Raw genomic sequence first — 15,430 nt, forward strand, 5'->3', positions numbered from 1 at the left:
GTCGTTTAGCGTAGCAAAAGAGTATCCATCTAAATTTAACTTTTAAATTTGTAATTCAGTCGGAAGAGAAGTTCAGTTTTAACTTTAATATTTAATTCTGTAAAATATCTTTCGCTTCTTATTTATATTTGATACAATTAGTTATTAGGAGCGTTAATTTTTGTTGAAGAAATACCTTGGATCATATCGATCTAGAGATCGACAAGGCGATCAAAGCTTTTGGTAGTGAGCTTTCTGCAAGTGAAATTTGGAAGCCATCAGTTGACGCTACTGATCGTATTCTTATTTCTTTAAAATATCTTTCCAATGTCGTTCACAAAGGTTCACGTATCGTGACGAACATATTGAATAATGGTAAATGGATTTTCGAGATAATATTAACATTATTATTACGACATTAACTCGATGCGTCTAATTCCTCGAGATTTGATATTACTATATAATTTTTTTTTCTAGCTGTAGGAAAAATCAGCTTATTATCCTTGCTAGGATTTGATAATACCTCGCCTATTAGCATTTTTCACGATCAGTTACCTTACATTCTGTCGACGTTGGTAAATGGAATATCCGATCCTGTAATCGACGATCAAATCGTCACGGCGCTGAAAAATAACACTGCAATCACGTGCACGATGATGTTTGATTGGTTGTCGGACATTAGAATTGGTCTGAGCGCCGAGGATTACAGAATCCTGAAAAATTTCACTTGCGATCTTGATCCTGAAAACTTCAATGTCTACACGGATTTTTATATGGCGGAAACGACGATCTGGAAGAAACCTGTTAGCGAGTATCGATCTTACGTAGCTTCAATGATCGGCGATCTGTACGATCTTGCAAAAGGCATCAGTTTCACACTGAAAAACAAAATAGTCATCGAGCCGCTCTTCTCGAAGAAATACTTGAACCATATGTTGCAGACATTGAGAGAGACATTGGAGATCAGGCATGAAGAGAGCACTTTTCACAAGGTAAATGGCTAATTAAAAATTGTTACACTTAAAATTATATTTTATGAAAATGGAAATTTTAATTTTAATCAAATACTCCTGATACAAGCAACAAATGACCATCTTTTTCAGCAATTAAATCTAGATGAAGGATGGTCGAATTATAGATTACTGATAGAGGGACTATCGGAGGTTTTGATACACATTGGTAACGCTTTAAAAAAAGCCGAGATACATAATTACAATTTAGAAATTTGGAAACTGGTGGAAAATGGTGATACGCGTCAAATGTTAAAGATTCTGGAGGATTATCCTGAAGAGACTATCGCCCTAATAGCTAGTCTTAGCACGCTCAATTATACGACCGGTCAATTTATGCCCTTCAAAGATATTAGAAGGATTATGTGTACTCACCATTTTAATTCTAATTACTGGTTCACGCGGAACAGAACGCGTTTTCTACAGAAAGTGTGTTCGTTCGATCCTTATCAGCTATTGAAGACCACCACGAGTGACGAATATCATGTACGTACGCAAGAAAAATATATAATTGAAATAATCTTTTCGACGCGATTAGAAGTCGTAAATATAAATCGGGCTTATAAAATATTTTAATAATCTCAATTATAAAAAAAGTTTTACTTTCATTAATTAAACATCTAAAAGGAAGAAATATTCAATTTCTGCTGCAAGTATCTTTTTATATAATTGCGTGTCTTTTCCGTAGGATATTGTTACTGGTCGGACAACTACCTTTACGAGATCAACGTCATTGACCATGTCATTAATCAAATTGTTGGACGATGTTTCGAATTTCACCGCCGCGCTGCCAGGAGTGAGTCTCAAATCAAACATCTTCAATGTGACGACGTGGCAGAATTTGTCCAACGAAACTTGGACCTTAATAATCGAATCCGAGAAGTCCTGGATCCACAACAACCAAAATTCTTCGTGGTACAGATTCAATGTGACGTCGAGCTATCTTGTCGATTCCAGCGGACTGCTTCAATTACTGGAATCCGTGATCGATCTCGCGTCAGGCGGTGATATCTGGCAGAAACTTGGCGTTATACACGAGACATCGAAGCTCAAGCCTCTGTTAACTCTCGTGGAGGACATGCCTAATCTCTTAATCACTGCCGTCGACACCTTCGTCTCGTCCGAAAGGCTGGACGATTTCATGCACAAGCTCTTCCTCGGCCAAGTGCATCCCTGCGACGTTGATCGATACTTGATTCCGCCTAGCTATATAAGGAAGAAGGGTTTACTCTCGAGCATTGCGAATTTCTGTCAGAAGATCGTTATGAACGATAAGCATTTGACATGGAAAGATCAATTGCCTTTTGAGGGAAAATACAGTGTAATGTCCGATCGCCATTCATTAATAATAGCAATAAGTTTTGAGTCACAAATTTTAAGTTCTCTTAAATTAATTTACAGGATAGCTACGTCACGTCCGATGTGTCTGAAACGGCAAACGAAATGCGGTTATTGCAAAGTGTGCAGGGGTTTCAAACCACTTTAATTCGCGTTTTATCAGAGGGCTTTGAGCAACTAAAAATTCCTATTTGGTGGACTTCGTTCGAACTGGGCACTTTAAAAGATTTTAACGCGGAATATAAGAAAAAGGTATACATATATATATCATTATGTCAATAATATATATATATATATATATATATATATATATATATATATATACATTTATTTATTTATTAAATATTTTCTATACAGATTAATTAAATAATCTATTAAATATAGATTTATAAATATTTTTTAAAAAAGATATGCGTTTTAATTAATTAATATAATTAAAATTGTCATTAGGATACGAGGGTCCTCGCAGATTCGCTGGTAAAAAAGTCAATAAAGATATTGAATAATTTTCTAGAAACTCAAATTGATGCTAAGTAAGCAAACACGTCGTTAAGAAATATCAAGATCAATCTATTAATAATAAAACAAAAGTAATCTATATGATAATTTTATTGATTTTTTAGAAATTGTACGTGGTGTTTCACGCTTCCAATAGAGATTTTAAATTCTCAGTTGGCGCATCACGCTTTCTATTCAAAACTATTCTGTCAAATGAATCGATTAAATATATCGGAGGTTCACAACATTTTAATCAATGATTTCAACTGGAATAAAACGGGTAACATGGTAAGAAATAATAACTGCAAGTTGTACAAAAGAGAGCATTGGTATACTATTATTAATTATAAAAGCATTAATATTTAAAAAAAATTATTAGATCAAGAATTACAAATTTTTGAATAAGAAGAAGACACTAAACGAGTTTTTAACTACGTTTGAAACTACTTTACATTACGTCGCCGATATCATAATCGAATTCCAAAATGAGACATACCACGATAGGATAACCGAATGCTTTTACAAATTCGTCGGCGGCCCTACGTATTCTCGACCAGGATTGTAAGTATCTTTTATTTCTCGCTACGCATTATGCAAAAAATAGATAAATTTGATCGATGATAAAATAATTCGTCATTGCATTCAAGATACATCTCGCTTCTTTTGAGCATACTGGATATGTTGCAAAAGAACGTTTACATTTTGGACTCGGCGACCATCCATGAGAATATCAATCATTTGACCAGACTGGCCGAGAAATACGTACCAATCTGGCAACCGTTACGCGATGTCGTGAAGAAGTCTGATCTCGCTGATATCGACGCTGCGTTACCGAACGCTACTATTAATGTGAACGCGATGCTGAGCGATCTGAACACGAGCTTGTGCCGAACAAAACTCGACTGCCAGAACTCAACGATTCTATACAATTTTCTGAGTTCAAAAAGAGCTGGCAAGGTTTTCCGATACGATCCGAGGGCGTCCAACTATCCGTCGATATCCGATATTTCAAATCAGTTGGCTCGCAGTCTGGACGTAGACTTCATAAATCGGCAGCAGGCCTTCTGGCGCTCCCAGGCCGCCTGGGATCTCATCTGGCTCAAAGAGATCTTGGGTCATCTGTCCTCGATTCTCGGAGAAAGCGGGAATTTGCTGGACATTGCTAGTAAAATAGATTTCGAGGACGTCTCCAACGTACTCGGGATCCCCGATCTCGCCGATGGCATAGTTAATATATTGAACGATAAAACGGTCGACAAGCTGTTTGATGGGTATATACAGTATATATTTCGATTATACCATCTTATATATGATAATAGAGAATAAAATATATAAATCGATAATAAAGTTATATTCTTCAATGATTAACGGATTAATATTTCTACAAAATTCAGATCCATATTACTGCGATACATCTTAATAATTTATCGTTAATATGTGTATATTCTTTTTTAGAATGAAAGAACTCCTTGAGGACGTAACGCCATTTATAAACGATCAGGAAATAACCGACGATCTACATAGCATGATCACGGCATTGGAGTCAATGGAAATTTTTAAAAATTTAGGACTGCTCGATATGAAATGTAATAAATCACGTTCAAATTTCGCGTGTTAGATTATGTTATAATTTTTTTATTTCTAGTAATTTACATTTTACAGATATCGTCAAAGAAATGTTCGACAATTGGGACGTTGTAAGAACATTTTTGATCAATAGAATCGGCATAACTAACGAAATAGCACTCACCTTAAGTCAGGCCAAGATAGACATGATCTCGGTCTTCGTGAAAGAACGCGGCGTCATTAGTCTAAAAGATACCGTTTGTTCACCCGAGAAACTTGGCGATATGTTGCACTTCAATAATAATCTCGTAACTGCCGACGAAGTTAGCTCCGCGCTTTGCCAATTGGAGGACTCGCAAACGCAAAATATTGCTATCACGTTGATGAAGAATTTAAATTTCGATTATATTTTCAAAAATGTAATTATTGTCTATCGTTTTAAATAATCTTAAATATTACAAAAATATAAAAAAAAAAAATATTCTTCTTCATTTTAGTTAATGAGCGCTAATGTAAAAAATATATTGGCTAATGCTAATTTAACCGAAACCGAAGGGAAAGTTATACTGGATAATCTCGGCGTTGCTGCGGAACTATTTCCATTTTTCAAAGACAAGTTATCGGCAAGTTTTTCCTTCGGAAATGATACAGAGGAAAGTAATACGGAAGAGATGGAAGAAACGTTATCTAGTATGTCAATAACGTAGCATATTTAAGCATCGTAATATTTAAATCGAATAAACTTCGTGAACTGATTTTCCATTTCTTTGATTAAGTTTTATACCTGTATATTTTTCAGATTCGCAATTCCTGAAGGATGCTAGCGAAATGCTCTGTGGCAAAATAATGATTCAAGACAACAGACAGATTTATAAAATTATCTCTAATTTAGAAGACACCAATAAGGCATACGATAAAAAGGAACTCGATTCTTTGCCAAGTAAGTAAAAAAAGTAAAGTAAAAAAAAATTTGAACAACAGATTAAATAAAAATAAAAATCACTATTTAAATAAATAATTCTTTTAATCGTGTGTAGATGATTTCTGCAGAGAGACATATAAAACCGTGCTCGGTATGCCTGGCGGAAAGATTGTCTGGTCATACGTTAAGCCCCTGTTACGCGGCCAGATTCTTTATGCCCCCGATACTATCGCGATTTCCGAAGTTATGACGTTGGCGAACGAAACTTTCGTGCAGATGGGACACTTTAGCGTACTGATGAATAGTTTAGAGAAGACTCTCAAGTCTCTGGCTAGTCTCTCAGAGATGGGCGATACTTTGAAAGACTTACAGAGTATAATGTCCTCTGATGTCATGAAAGTTGCTGTCAAATCGATGGGTGGTGGTAATTTTGAAGGTATTGTTTATATTTCAAATTTAAAACTTTATTTTCGCTTTATTTTAAAAATTAAGTTAAAAGAGGCCTATGCTTCCTTTATCTTATCTTAGGTGATTTTTCTAAGCTCGATCTCAGCGAGATTGCGTGGCGGTTGAAAAAATCAAGAAAATTAATTTCGATGATTGGCACGTTGAATGATATGATGGGGTGCGTGCTGGTAAACAGAACGATAGGATTTTCTTCGGAAGAGGAATTGGAAGCAGCAGCCAGTCGCTTGACCGACACAAACGAGTTTCTCGCCGGAGTGATCTTTCTGGAAACTACCTCGCATCGTGCAAAGAAATCTCTAAATTACGAATTACCGGACAATATCACTTATAAGATTCGCATGGATGTAGATTACGTGCCATCTACTAAACGATTAAAGAATCAATTTTGGATTCCTGGACCTGAGAGCAGCTTTCTCGAGCATCTCAGGTATCTTCGTGGTTTTATTCAACTCCAGGACTCCATCGATCGTGCGATCGTGAAGGTGAAAGCTCAAAGGGATCTCAACTGGAAGACACTCACGCAACAAATGCCATATCCGTGTTGGAAATACGTACCGTGAGTAATCGACATAATTCCATAACTTGTGATAAGAAATAAATGTCAAGCAAATAAATTTTCAAAAAATTAAAATTCCACGATCTTAATTAATAATTTTTTAAATTATCTATATTAGCTCTCGAGAAAAATTTCTTTTACAGATTTCAAACAACGCTTTATGAGTCTCAAGGTATGCAGGTATGCTTTTTCTTCGCGTTAATGATGTGTGTCGGATCGGCCGTCAGATATATTGTTTGGGAAAGGGAATCGCAAAATTCCATGGTACGATTACGTAATATACGTAACGCTTAATTTTTCATCAGAAAACTCTATGATTATCTGTCGTGATTAATATTTCAGGTAATGAGCGTAATGGGATTGAAGCCGTGGCGAAATACCCTGGCTTGGTTCATAACGTCTTTCGTAGAGCTGTCGATCGTAATGATCTCCATTGCTCTAATTTTACTCGCTGGAAAAATCCTTCCACGATCGGATCCTTTCTTAATACTTATTTTATTTTTTGATTACATCTTTTCAATTGTTACCTTTTGGTAAATATCTACTTTAAATTTTTCTTTCTGTTGTAAAATAATTGCATGTATTTGTATTGTATATGCAATTACGTTTCCTACTTCATTACACGTTTTAAATGCATTTTAGCTATATGATCTCGACAATATTCAGTTCTGCTAGTCTTGCCGCAGTTACCACGGTTGTCATGTTCCTATTAACTTATATGCCATATGTCATCGTTATCGCCATGGAAGCTGTATTTGGACTTGGATATAAACTTTTAATCGTGAGTAATTCGTAGTTAGATAGCTTATTCAGTTTCATAGAGTAAAAATAAACAGACGTAAATGTAAAAATATATTTTAGAAAAGAAAAATATATTTTAATTAAAACAGCGATGCGCGCTGATATAAAGTTATACACTCTTAATAAATAATTTATTCTATTGCTGAATGTTACGAAACGATCTATTTTTTTAGTGTTTGAGCATGTCCACCAGTTTCTGCTACGGATGTTTGTACGCTGTACGAAAGGAAGTTCAAGGCGTCGGTCTTACCTGGGCACACATGTGGGAGGAATCGAGTCCTGGTGATCCCATGTCCCTGGGATTGGTGTTGCTAATGATCGCGTTTGATGGTTGTCTATACGCCATGATTGGCTATCTTATCGCTAGATATAATAATTCAGGTATATATCCGAAGCAGTTCGTATACACTTTGGGACATAAACTTTTGACATTTTTGGTGAAGGTGTAAAGAGAGCGTGACTAGTAGATATTGGCTAATACTGACATTTTCTTTCTTAAATATTTTCGTATAAGACGGAGTGTGATTGATACTCGTGAATATCATCCTTTAAGATAAAATTGACTTTAACAAAAAAATTTTTTGTTGGATTTTTAATCTTATCGGTGTAGGTGGTACAAATAGTTTCCTGTCTTAATGTCCCATTTTTATCACAAATATTTATCGTTAATAACAATTACTAAAATTATCAGAGCCATGCGGCGAGATTTTTTTCAAATAAATTGCAGTGACATGTGTGTTTTGTTGAATAATTAAAACCGTTTACTTTTAAAATTACGCAAATAATTATTTAGCAGCTTTTTATTTATAATAAAAAATTATAAAAATTATTTTATATACTGATTATAAATTATTTTATATTCTAATGTATTAATTTATAATTAATTTATATTTATTCAGAGAAAAAACATTTATAACAGATATAAGTAATACAGTTATTTTTTATTTAAAATAAAATTTAATAGTATTATGGATAAAAAATATTTAATTTTAATCCATCCTAAGTATAATTTTCTCCGCATGGCTGCCGCACAAACAAATAATGATACAATGTGTATCATCCTCGTATGCAATATTATCACATTCTCATAAACTTTGCACATGTAAACTTCTCATGTCCCTGTAAAAATACGAGATGCATCGTTTAAGAGAAGTCGATGAAGATATTTGGTAAGTTATTTGCGAAATGGAGACGAGCATTACCGATAATTTTCCAGGCAAAGGCTTTCACGGTTTGAGGTGCCGTAGCTTATGGTGGTCCGGCACACGGTCTCTTTATGGCAGGCCGAGCTACCTCTCCTTCGTCAACAACCTCTATTTCACTAACGACGCTCTCCATCCTTCAGCCGCTTACCAAGGTATCGCACTCTCCTACGCGCGCACATGCATGTCATGAAAGTTTGTTTTCGTTTTGCTTTTCGCGTTCGCATGTCGCTGACGAGCTCGCATATCGGCTGGTACGAGGGTAAAAAGAGACGCTTATGATAGACGCGACGTAAACTGGGTTAAACTTTGTTCCCATGGAGCACATTCGCGTGGGAAATTATCGTTGAAAAATTTTCATGGTTACGGGGATGGAACGGGGTGTGTATTACATTTAAAACTTTGACGATCTTATGAAAATTTTATTCTCTTTCGTATTCTTGAAGACCCGCCGTTATTTGATTATCTATCGCCGCGAAGAAGACTTATCCCCAAAAAATATAATTTGATCGGCAATACTGTCTTGTAATATTTACAGAATTAATTTTTTGTGTAGTAAATGCAATCGTTTTGCCCTCTTTATTATTGCCACAAACATTTTGACATCGTGCTTTTTCGTATTTTGTTGCATTTTAGAATAATGAGCTTTGTTATGTGAATGAGCTTTGTTATGTAAATGCTGCATATATTTTCTGATCTTCTCTTCAATTATATTTACTTTCACAATTGACAAGAGTATTTTAGAGTCAGGTGAGCGTTCATACATTTCATTCTAATTATATCTATTGAACTTGTAAGTTTACACAATACCTACAATGCATGTCGCGTGTACACATCGCATGGAAAATAGTTCAAGTTATATGAAACATCATGTTTGTTCTCCGAGACTGATGCGATTCAAGGTATCGGAATTATGTTTAATGCCAGAGAGAGAGAGAGAGAGAGAGAGAGAGAGAGAGAGAGAGAGAGAGAGAGAGAGAGAGAGAGATCTCTAAGTGGAGAAACTGGCAAATACAATACAAAAAGATATTAATTTATACTTGTTGGTTGTATACAGTTTGCTTTTTTATAGAAATATTTTTAAAAATTTGCTTTTCTGAAAATATAGTGAAATTGGTAAGAGATTGCTTTCAATGGTGCAAGCATTATTATCGTAAAATTCGATGTAAAAACGTATTATCGCTTGTTGCCGAATGTAGATGACGAGAGCGATATCAGCAGCTTGACCGTCTCAGAGAAACAAATCGGCGTAAAATTCGAGAATGTCAGGAAAGTTTATCACACCGAGCAAGGCAATGTTGTGGCCGTGGAGGACTTTACTTTAAATCTTTGCGAGGGTGAAGTGACAAGTCTACTTGGCAGAAATGGCGCAGGAAAGACGACTATTATGTACGTTAACTATTTCTTAAGCTGCGCGTTAATTTTCCGGCTAAATGGACAATTCAATATTACAGCAAGACATTTTCCGCCAATTACTTTCTTTCATTTACAGCAAAATGCTAACAGGTATGGTGCCTCCGACCAATGGCGAAATTCGTCTGAATGGCGAGGAAGATTGCAAGCCTGATATAGGAATGTGTCCTCAAGATAATGTACTCATTGGAACTCTGACGCCGAGAGAGCATATGATTTTTTACTGGAAACTTAAAAAATCTGGCAGTAATAACATCGAAATGGAGAAAAACGTTAACGAGTAAGATACTAAACAATATAATTATAAACATTTCCCATTTTTTTCTGCATCATTTAGAAAGAAATATTCATTAATTTTGTCTTTTCTTTTTTTTTTTAATTCCTGGAAAGCAACGATTTTACAATTTTTTTCCAAAGGGAAAAAGTCGAAATACAAGTTCTTTCGTTTTATATATTACAGAATGTTAGCTTCGTTGGAGCTCGGGCGTCAAGAACACGAGCCCGTGTCACGTTTATCAGGTGGCACACGACGCCGGCTCTGCGTAGCTCTGGCCTTCCTTGGTTCGCCACGATTAGTGATTCTGGACGAGCCTGGCGCCGGTGTGGATCCCGCGGCTAGACGACGGATCTGGCGATTGATCGACCAACACAGGATCGGTAGAACCGTGCTCCTCTCGACACATCATCTGGACGAGGCCGACATGCTGAGCGACACTGTCGTAGTGATGCACAAAGGGAAGATTTTATGCACCGGTTCGCCACTGTCCTTGAAAATGACGTACGGCAGAGGATACAGATTAAACGTATCCTTTCCCACCGATCATTACGCCAACGGAGAAACGGGAATAGGCGGGATAGAAGAGACGATCGACAAAAAGAATTTGAAGGCTCTTCGCGCAATCATCGAGGAAGTTATATCAAACGCCACAATAAATGAAATCTCCGAGTCGGAGGTCATCGTTACGTTACCTTTTCAGGGAATGAATGGCGTAAATAATGAGTAAATATCTGTAGTATTTTAATTGATATTAATATATAAATATCGTCTAAAAATTAATCAATCTTAGAGTCAAATCTTGAATTATATTTTGTTGTTTTTTAATTCGCTTTTATATATGATATTCGCGTATTCTACGAATTCGCGTATAATATTGTACATTAAAGGAATGAGAAGAAAGTCCTAGATAAAATCTACTCATTTTACAGTGATTTATGGTAACGCTACGGGCTGCTTGTACTTCATTCCGACTTTACAAATATTTGACGTTTCAAGTTTCATGATTTACCTTGGGAGAATTATTATAATCATAGTCGCTCGAAACGAAATCGGTTAAACATCTGCGTTTGCGTTTGAGCAAAACCTGCCGGTGTTTCAGCATCGCGCAAGCGGCGAAATTGCTGGAAGACAATCGTAAGCTCTTGGGATTCTCGCACTTCTCATTGGAGTGCGACACTTTGGAAAGAGTCTTCTTGGATCTTTGCGCGCATGCAGACAACAAATCGAGCATTATCAAAGCAAATGAAGATAACGTCACCGTAATAGAACACATTGGTGAGAAACCTTCCATACAGTATTTGCACGCCAGATTAATTATTTTCGAATTATTAGAAAAAATAAAATAAAAATTGATTCTTTATCGTCGAGATTATTTTTTGAGAATTTATATAGAATAATTAGAAATAAAGGTAAAAAATAAAATAAATAATAAATATCTACTCTCTTGCGTGAAAACGCAAAAATTTAAAAACGGATTCTTATTGTAATTTCAAAGTTGCAACAGTTAACGAACACGAGGAGATACATATAAAAAAGTAAATGACATGATAATAAAATTATTAATTACTATGTCTGATATTTGATTAAGCGGATCAAAATTACAACAAACAAATTTACCGTGTTGTAATCACATACATTTAGTTTAATCAGCTTTCGCTCGATGTGTAAATTTATAGAAAGAATAGAGGTTTATGTTTTGTGCACAGAAATTCCCATATCGAATGATGAAATCGATTTAAGTTCTACGGAGATAATAATGAAGCCCTCGCCGATTCGACAAATGAAGGCCATGATAAAGAAGAGACTATGGCATTTCGCGAGAGACTGGAGAGCACCGTTGGCAGCGCTCATTTTACCGACTATGTTCGTCGCAGTCGCTATGGGATTTTCTCTAATACGGCCACCATCTGAGAACGAACCAGCTCTGGTTCTGACTCCCAAACTTTATGACGCTCATCCGACTTACTTTTACAGGTAAGCGAGAATCAACATTTTAACAAAAAAAAAATGAAGGATAAAGACTGAATATAATGAAGCTCTTTCTGATTAATGTCATCTCTCTAATTAATTTAAAAGTTATATATAAAAATTATATCAGCTGGCTTTTATATCTATATAAAATAGAATTTTAAATCTGTTTATAAATTATTGAAGTAAATATTCATTTTCCCTAATATTTTTTATTATTCTTTGACATTTTCTATTATAGCATTGATGACAGTAACGATCCGTTCCTACAACATGTATCAATGCAGCTGCACGATCGCTTCGGCGATGACTACGCGGGCGCGTGGCAAACTTTACCCAACGTACGAATAAATATTTTCTTGGGAAATTTAAAGAAATTTTAGTTTTAATTAAAATCAAGCAATTTTTTTGTACGTTTTTATTTTTCGGATTATTTGCAGGATACCGGAACCTGCGAATGTTTGGATGGTCAACAATCTTGTCGGGGTGTTTCTAAAGCCGTCGAAGGTCTTCTTCAGACCTTACCTGGTAGACCTACTTTGGACTGGATAGTTTCGACGCATCAAGAATATATAGAAAAACGGTAGATTTTTTGCGATGAAGGAATTAGATAAATTACAAAATTTCGTTGAAATTTCCTGAAGAAATAACTTACTTGCAGATACGGCGGTTGGTCTCTGTCACACGACAAAGAAGATCCTCTTTTTGTCGTTTGGTACAATAACAAGGGCCACCACTCGTTGCCGTCGTACCTGAACGCCCTCAATGAGGCAATCCTGCGAGCATCCGGAGTGCAAGGACACTTAATTACACTCAATCATCCCTTGAAGCTATCGAGCGATCAGCTGAATCGAACTACTTTGTGAGCGCTAACTTTAATGCCGCGATAAATCTGTAATTTCTCTAACAAAAATATTATTTATGGTGCCACTTTCTCATCGCAATTGTTACATACGTGTGTGGGAATTAATCAATTATAGAATTTTACATAAATAGCGGGAAAGAGAGATACAGGCAGATTCGTTCAAACGGATAAGCGACGATATTTGCGTAAAGCTTTTGAACTGAAAGAGTCTGCGAGCGAGTCAGCTCGTATCAGCATAGATGTTTCGTTTACTTTTAATTAACGTACAGCGTCATTTAGTATTCACGTCGACAGAAGGTCGGTCTCAACGTTTCATTGCAGCTTCAGTCGCTAGAATCTTGCTTGTATTTTTATATCATTAATAATATTACTTTCGTTTGTCCTTCTTAATTAAGAGTATAACACATAAACAATAATCAGTATCTTATATATAAAAAAGATATCTAGATATACAATTATATTTTCTCTCTTTCAAATTTTTATAATAATCGAATTAAAAGTCTTTTCAGAAACATCAAAAATTTTACGTTATAATATTTTATTTCTATGTTAGGTTGCAACATGTGGCGGATGTCGGTGTGGCGCTAGTACTTTTGATAGCGTTCAGTTTAGTTGGAGCTCAAGGTGCGAAGGAGTTAGTGAGAGAACGATTATCCGAGGAGAAGAGAATACTCTATTTAGCTGGAGTTCATCCTATTACATATTGGACGACAGTTTTAATTTGGGATTTCATAGTAAGTTATTAAACAAAATTCGCTAAAAAAAATCTTTTCAATATCCCGATACGTAATACGGTCTCTCAAATGGTTTTTTAATAACATTTTCTTAGGTATTTGGCTGTGCTATTTGCTTGGCGGTAGTCGTTTTCGAAATTTTCGGTTTATCGGCCTACGTTGCAAAAGATAATCTTCCCGGTGTCTGCCTTTTATTATTTTTATTCGCGTAAGTATTTATATATGATCAATTTTTTTTTCTTGTGCAAATCGAAATGAGAGATATAAAAGATCTTTACGAAAATTTATCGATTTCTTTAGATGGGCAGCAATACCGTTTTCGCATCTGGCCGAAAAAGCGTTCGACGACTCGAGCCTGTCCAACATGGTGCTCTTCTGCGTAAATACTTTCATAGGTGTGGCTTCCCTAGCGACAATCTTAGTGCTCGACATTCTCGGTAGAACTAAAACAGCCGAAGACGTGAGAAATACCCTGCATTACATCCTAATGATCTTCCCGCAATATACTCTCGGCGACGCGTTAATCGAGATATCGAAGAACGATATCACCTCCGAACTGCTGGAAAGATTTCACATGGACACTTACAAGTCACCGCTCGGCTGGGATCTTCTCGGTCTCCATTACGTTTTTCTGACTGTAATCGGCGCGATTTTATTCGCGTTGAATCTGGCGATCGAAAGTCGCGTTTTGCCCGATTTGAGAAAACGGAAGATCGGTTACGAGGTCGTGCAAGAGGACGATGATGTTGCCAGGGAGAGACTGAGAATCGAGGCAGGAATGGTCGACGATACCTTGAAAACCGTGAAGCTGAGGAAAGAATACAGGAGCGTATACGGGACAAATGTCGCGGTGCAAAATTTAAGTTTTGGCGTACAAGCCGGAAAATGCTTTGGCCTCCTGGGGGTGAACGGGGCGGGAAAAAGCACGACGTTTAAAATGCTGACAACGGAAATCATTCCTACGGCCGGGAAGATCATTCTTAGGGGAAGTGAGATTGGCGCTGGACCTCTGTGCAACGGCGAGGTTGGCTACTGCCCTCAGAGCGACGCTTTGGACGGATTCCTCACTCCCCATCAGTGTCTGACAATTCACGGTGAAGTTTGCGGACTGAATAATGTTCCTAAGGTAGCAAAAGAAAATTTTTTATCATTAAATTTATACAAAAAATATTATTTAAATTAAGCCTATCAATTAAAAAATGTTTGTATTATAGATTTGCGAAACTTTAAATTTTTTAAGAGTTAATAGTGTAAATATTCCTGAAAATTATTTCAGATTCTTTTATATTCAAGTAAAAGAAAATAAAAAATGTTTTAATTAAAAGTTATGTATATCTGTAGACACAAAAGTTTGGAATTGAAATTTATTTCATTTATTTCAGGCTGTCGAGACAATGCTGAAGAGGTTCGATCTGCTCAAGTATGCTCATCGAAGGGTCGATAGTCTCAGCGGCGGTAACAAAAGGAAACTGTGCGCCGCTATAAGTGTCATGGCACCTGTGGCAATAGTTCTCATGGACGAACCCACAAGGTGCTTTCCCCATAATTTTATAATTACCCTTTAATTAACCATTACATTAACTATGCAAAAACAGATATTTAATTCTTCGCGTTAATAAAGTAATTTGTTTTTGTTCGCGCGTACATTAGCGGAATGGATCCTGCCACGAAGAATCTCGTAGCTAAAGCTGTGAGACACGTGACGAAAAATCAAGGATGCGTCATACTGACTTCGCATAGTGTTGCCGAATGCGAAAACCTTTGCACGAGGGTAGGAATCCTCGCCAAAGCCGGTCTCAGGTGTATAGGAACTCCGCAGCATTTGAAACACAA

At 36.3% G+C, this 15,430-nt stretch overlaps 1 protein-coding gene across 3 annotated transcripts in view; it reads left to right on the forward strand.

Annotated features, from left to right (window-relative positions):
* Positions 1-15,430, forward strand: part of Ldd (lipid droplet defective) — a 35,607-nt gene that overhangs the window by 12,523 nt on the left and 7,654 nt on the right. For 2 of the 3 annotated variants that reach the window (XM_070294666.1, XM_070294667.1), the window contains exons 16-48: positions 170-354; positions 457-971; positions 1,083-1,475; positions 1,678-2,310; positions 2,391-2,579; positions 2,778-2,860; positions 2,951-3,113; positions 3,205-3,386; positions 3,473-4,096; positions 4,281-4,411; positions 4,488-4,810; positions 4,889-5,081; positions 5,191-5,331; positions 5,429-5,749; positions 5,842-6,337; positions 6,481-6,601; positions 6,680-6,870; positions 6,980-7,118; positions 7,312-7,519; positions 8,355-8,495; positions 9,540-9,729; positions 9,833-10,033; positions 10,214-10,753; positions 11,130-11,305; positions 11,737-12,004; positions 12,240-12,339; positions 12,439-12,581; positions 12,660-12,860; positions 13,417-13,597; positions 13,693-13,805; positions 13,898-14,723; positions 14,980-15,128; positions 15,248-15,430. In XM_070294666.1, the coding sequence (XP_070150767.1) occupies positions 170-354; positions 457-971; positions 1,083-1,475; positions 1,678-2,310; positions 2,391-2,579; positions 2,778-2,860; positions 2,951-3,113; positions 3,205-3,386; positions 3,473-4,096; positions 4,281-4,411; positions 4,488-4,810; positions 4,889-5,081; positions 5,191-5,331; positions 5,429-5,749; positions 5,842-6,337; positions 6,481-6,601; positions 6,680-6,870; positions 6,980-7,118; positions 7,312-7,519; positions 8,355-8,495; positions 9,540-9,729; positions 9,833-10,033; positions 10,214-10,753; positions 11,130-11,305; positions 11,737-12,004; positions 12,240-12,339; positions 12,439-12,581; positions 12,660-12,860; positions 13,417-13,597; positions 13,693-13,805; positions 13,898-14,723; positions 14,980-15,128; positions 15,248-15,430 (8,643 nt within the window). The remainder of the gene's footprint in view (positions 1-169; positions 355-456; positions 972-1,082; positions 1,476-1,677; positions 2,311-2,390; positions 2,580-2,777; positions 2,861-2,950; positions 3,114-3,204; positions 3,387-3,472; positions 4,097-4,280; positions 4,412-4,487; positions 4,811-4,888; positions 5,082-5,190; positions 5,332-5,428; positions 5,750-5,841; positions 6,338-6,480; positions 6,602-6,679; positions 6,871-6,979; positions 7,119-7,311; positions 7,520-8,354; positions 8,496-9,539; positions 9,730-9,832; positions 10,034-10,213; positions 10,754-11,129; positions 11,306-11,736; positions 12,005-12,239; positions 12,340-12,438; positions 12,582-12,659; positions 12,861-13,416; positions 13,598-13,692; positions 13,806-13,897; positions 14,724-14,979; positions 15,129-15,247) is intronic. The other variant, XM_070294668.1, reaches the window with a different exon arrangement.

The sequence above is a fragment of the Polyergus mexicanus genome, unplaced genomic scaffold (assembly GCF_030449975.1).
Source record: "Polyergus mexicanus isolate NDT 795.1 unplaced genomic scaffold, iyPolMexi1.0 SCAF_4, whole genome shotgun sequence".
NCBI classification, from domain to species: Eukaryota; Metazoa; Arthropoda; class Insecta; order Hymenoptera; family Formicidae; genus Polyergus; species Polyergus mexicanus.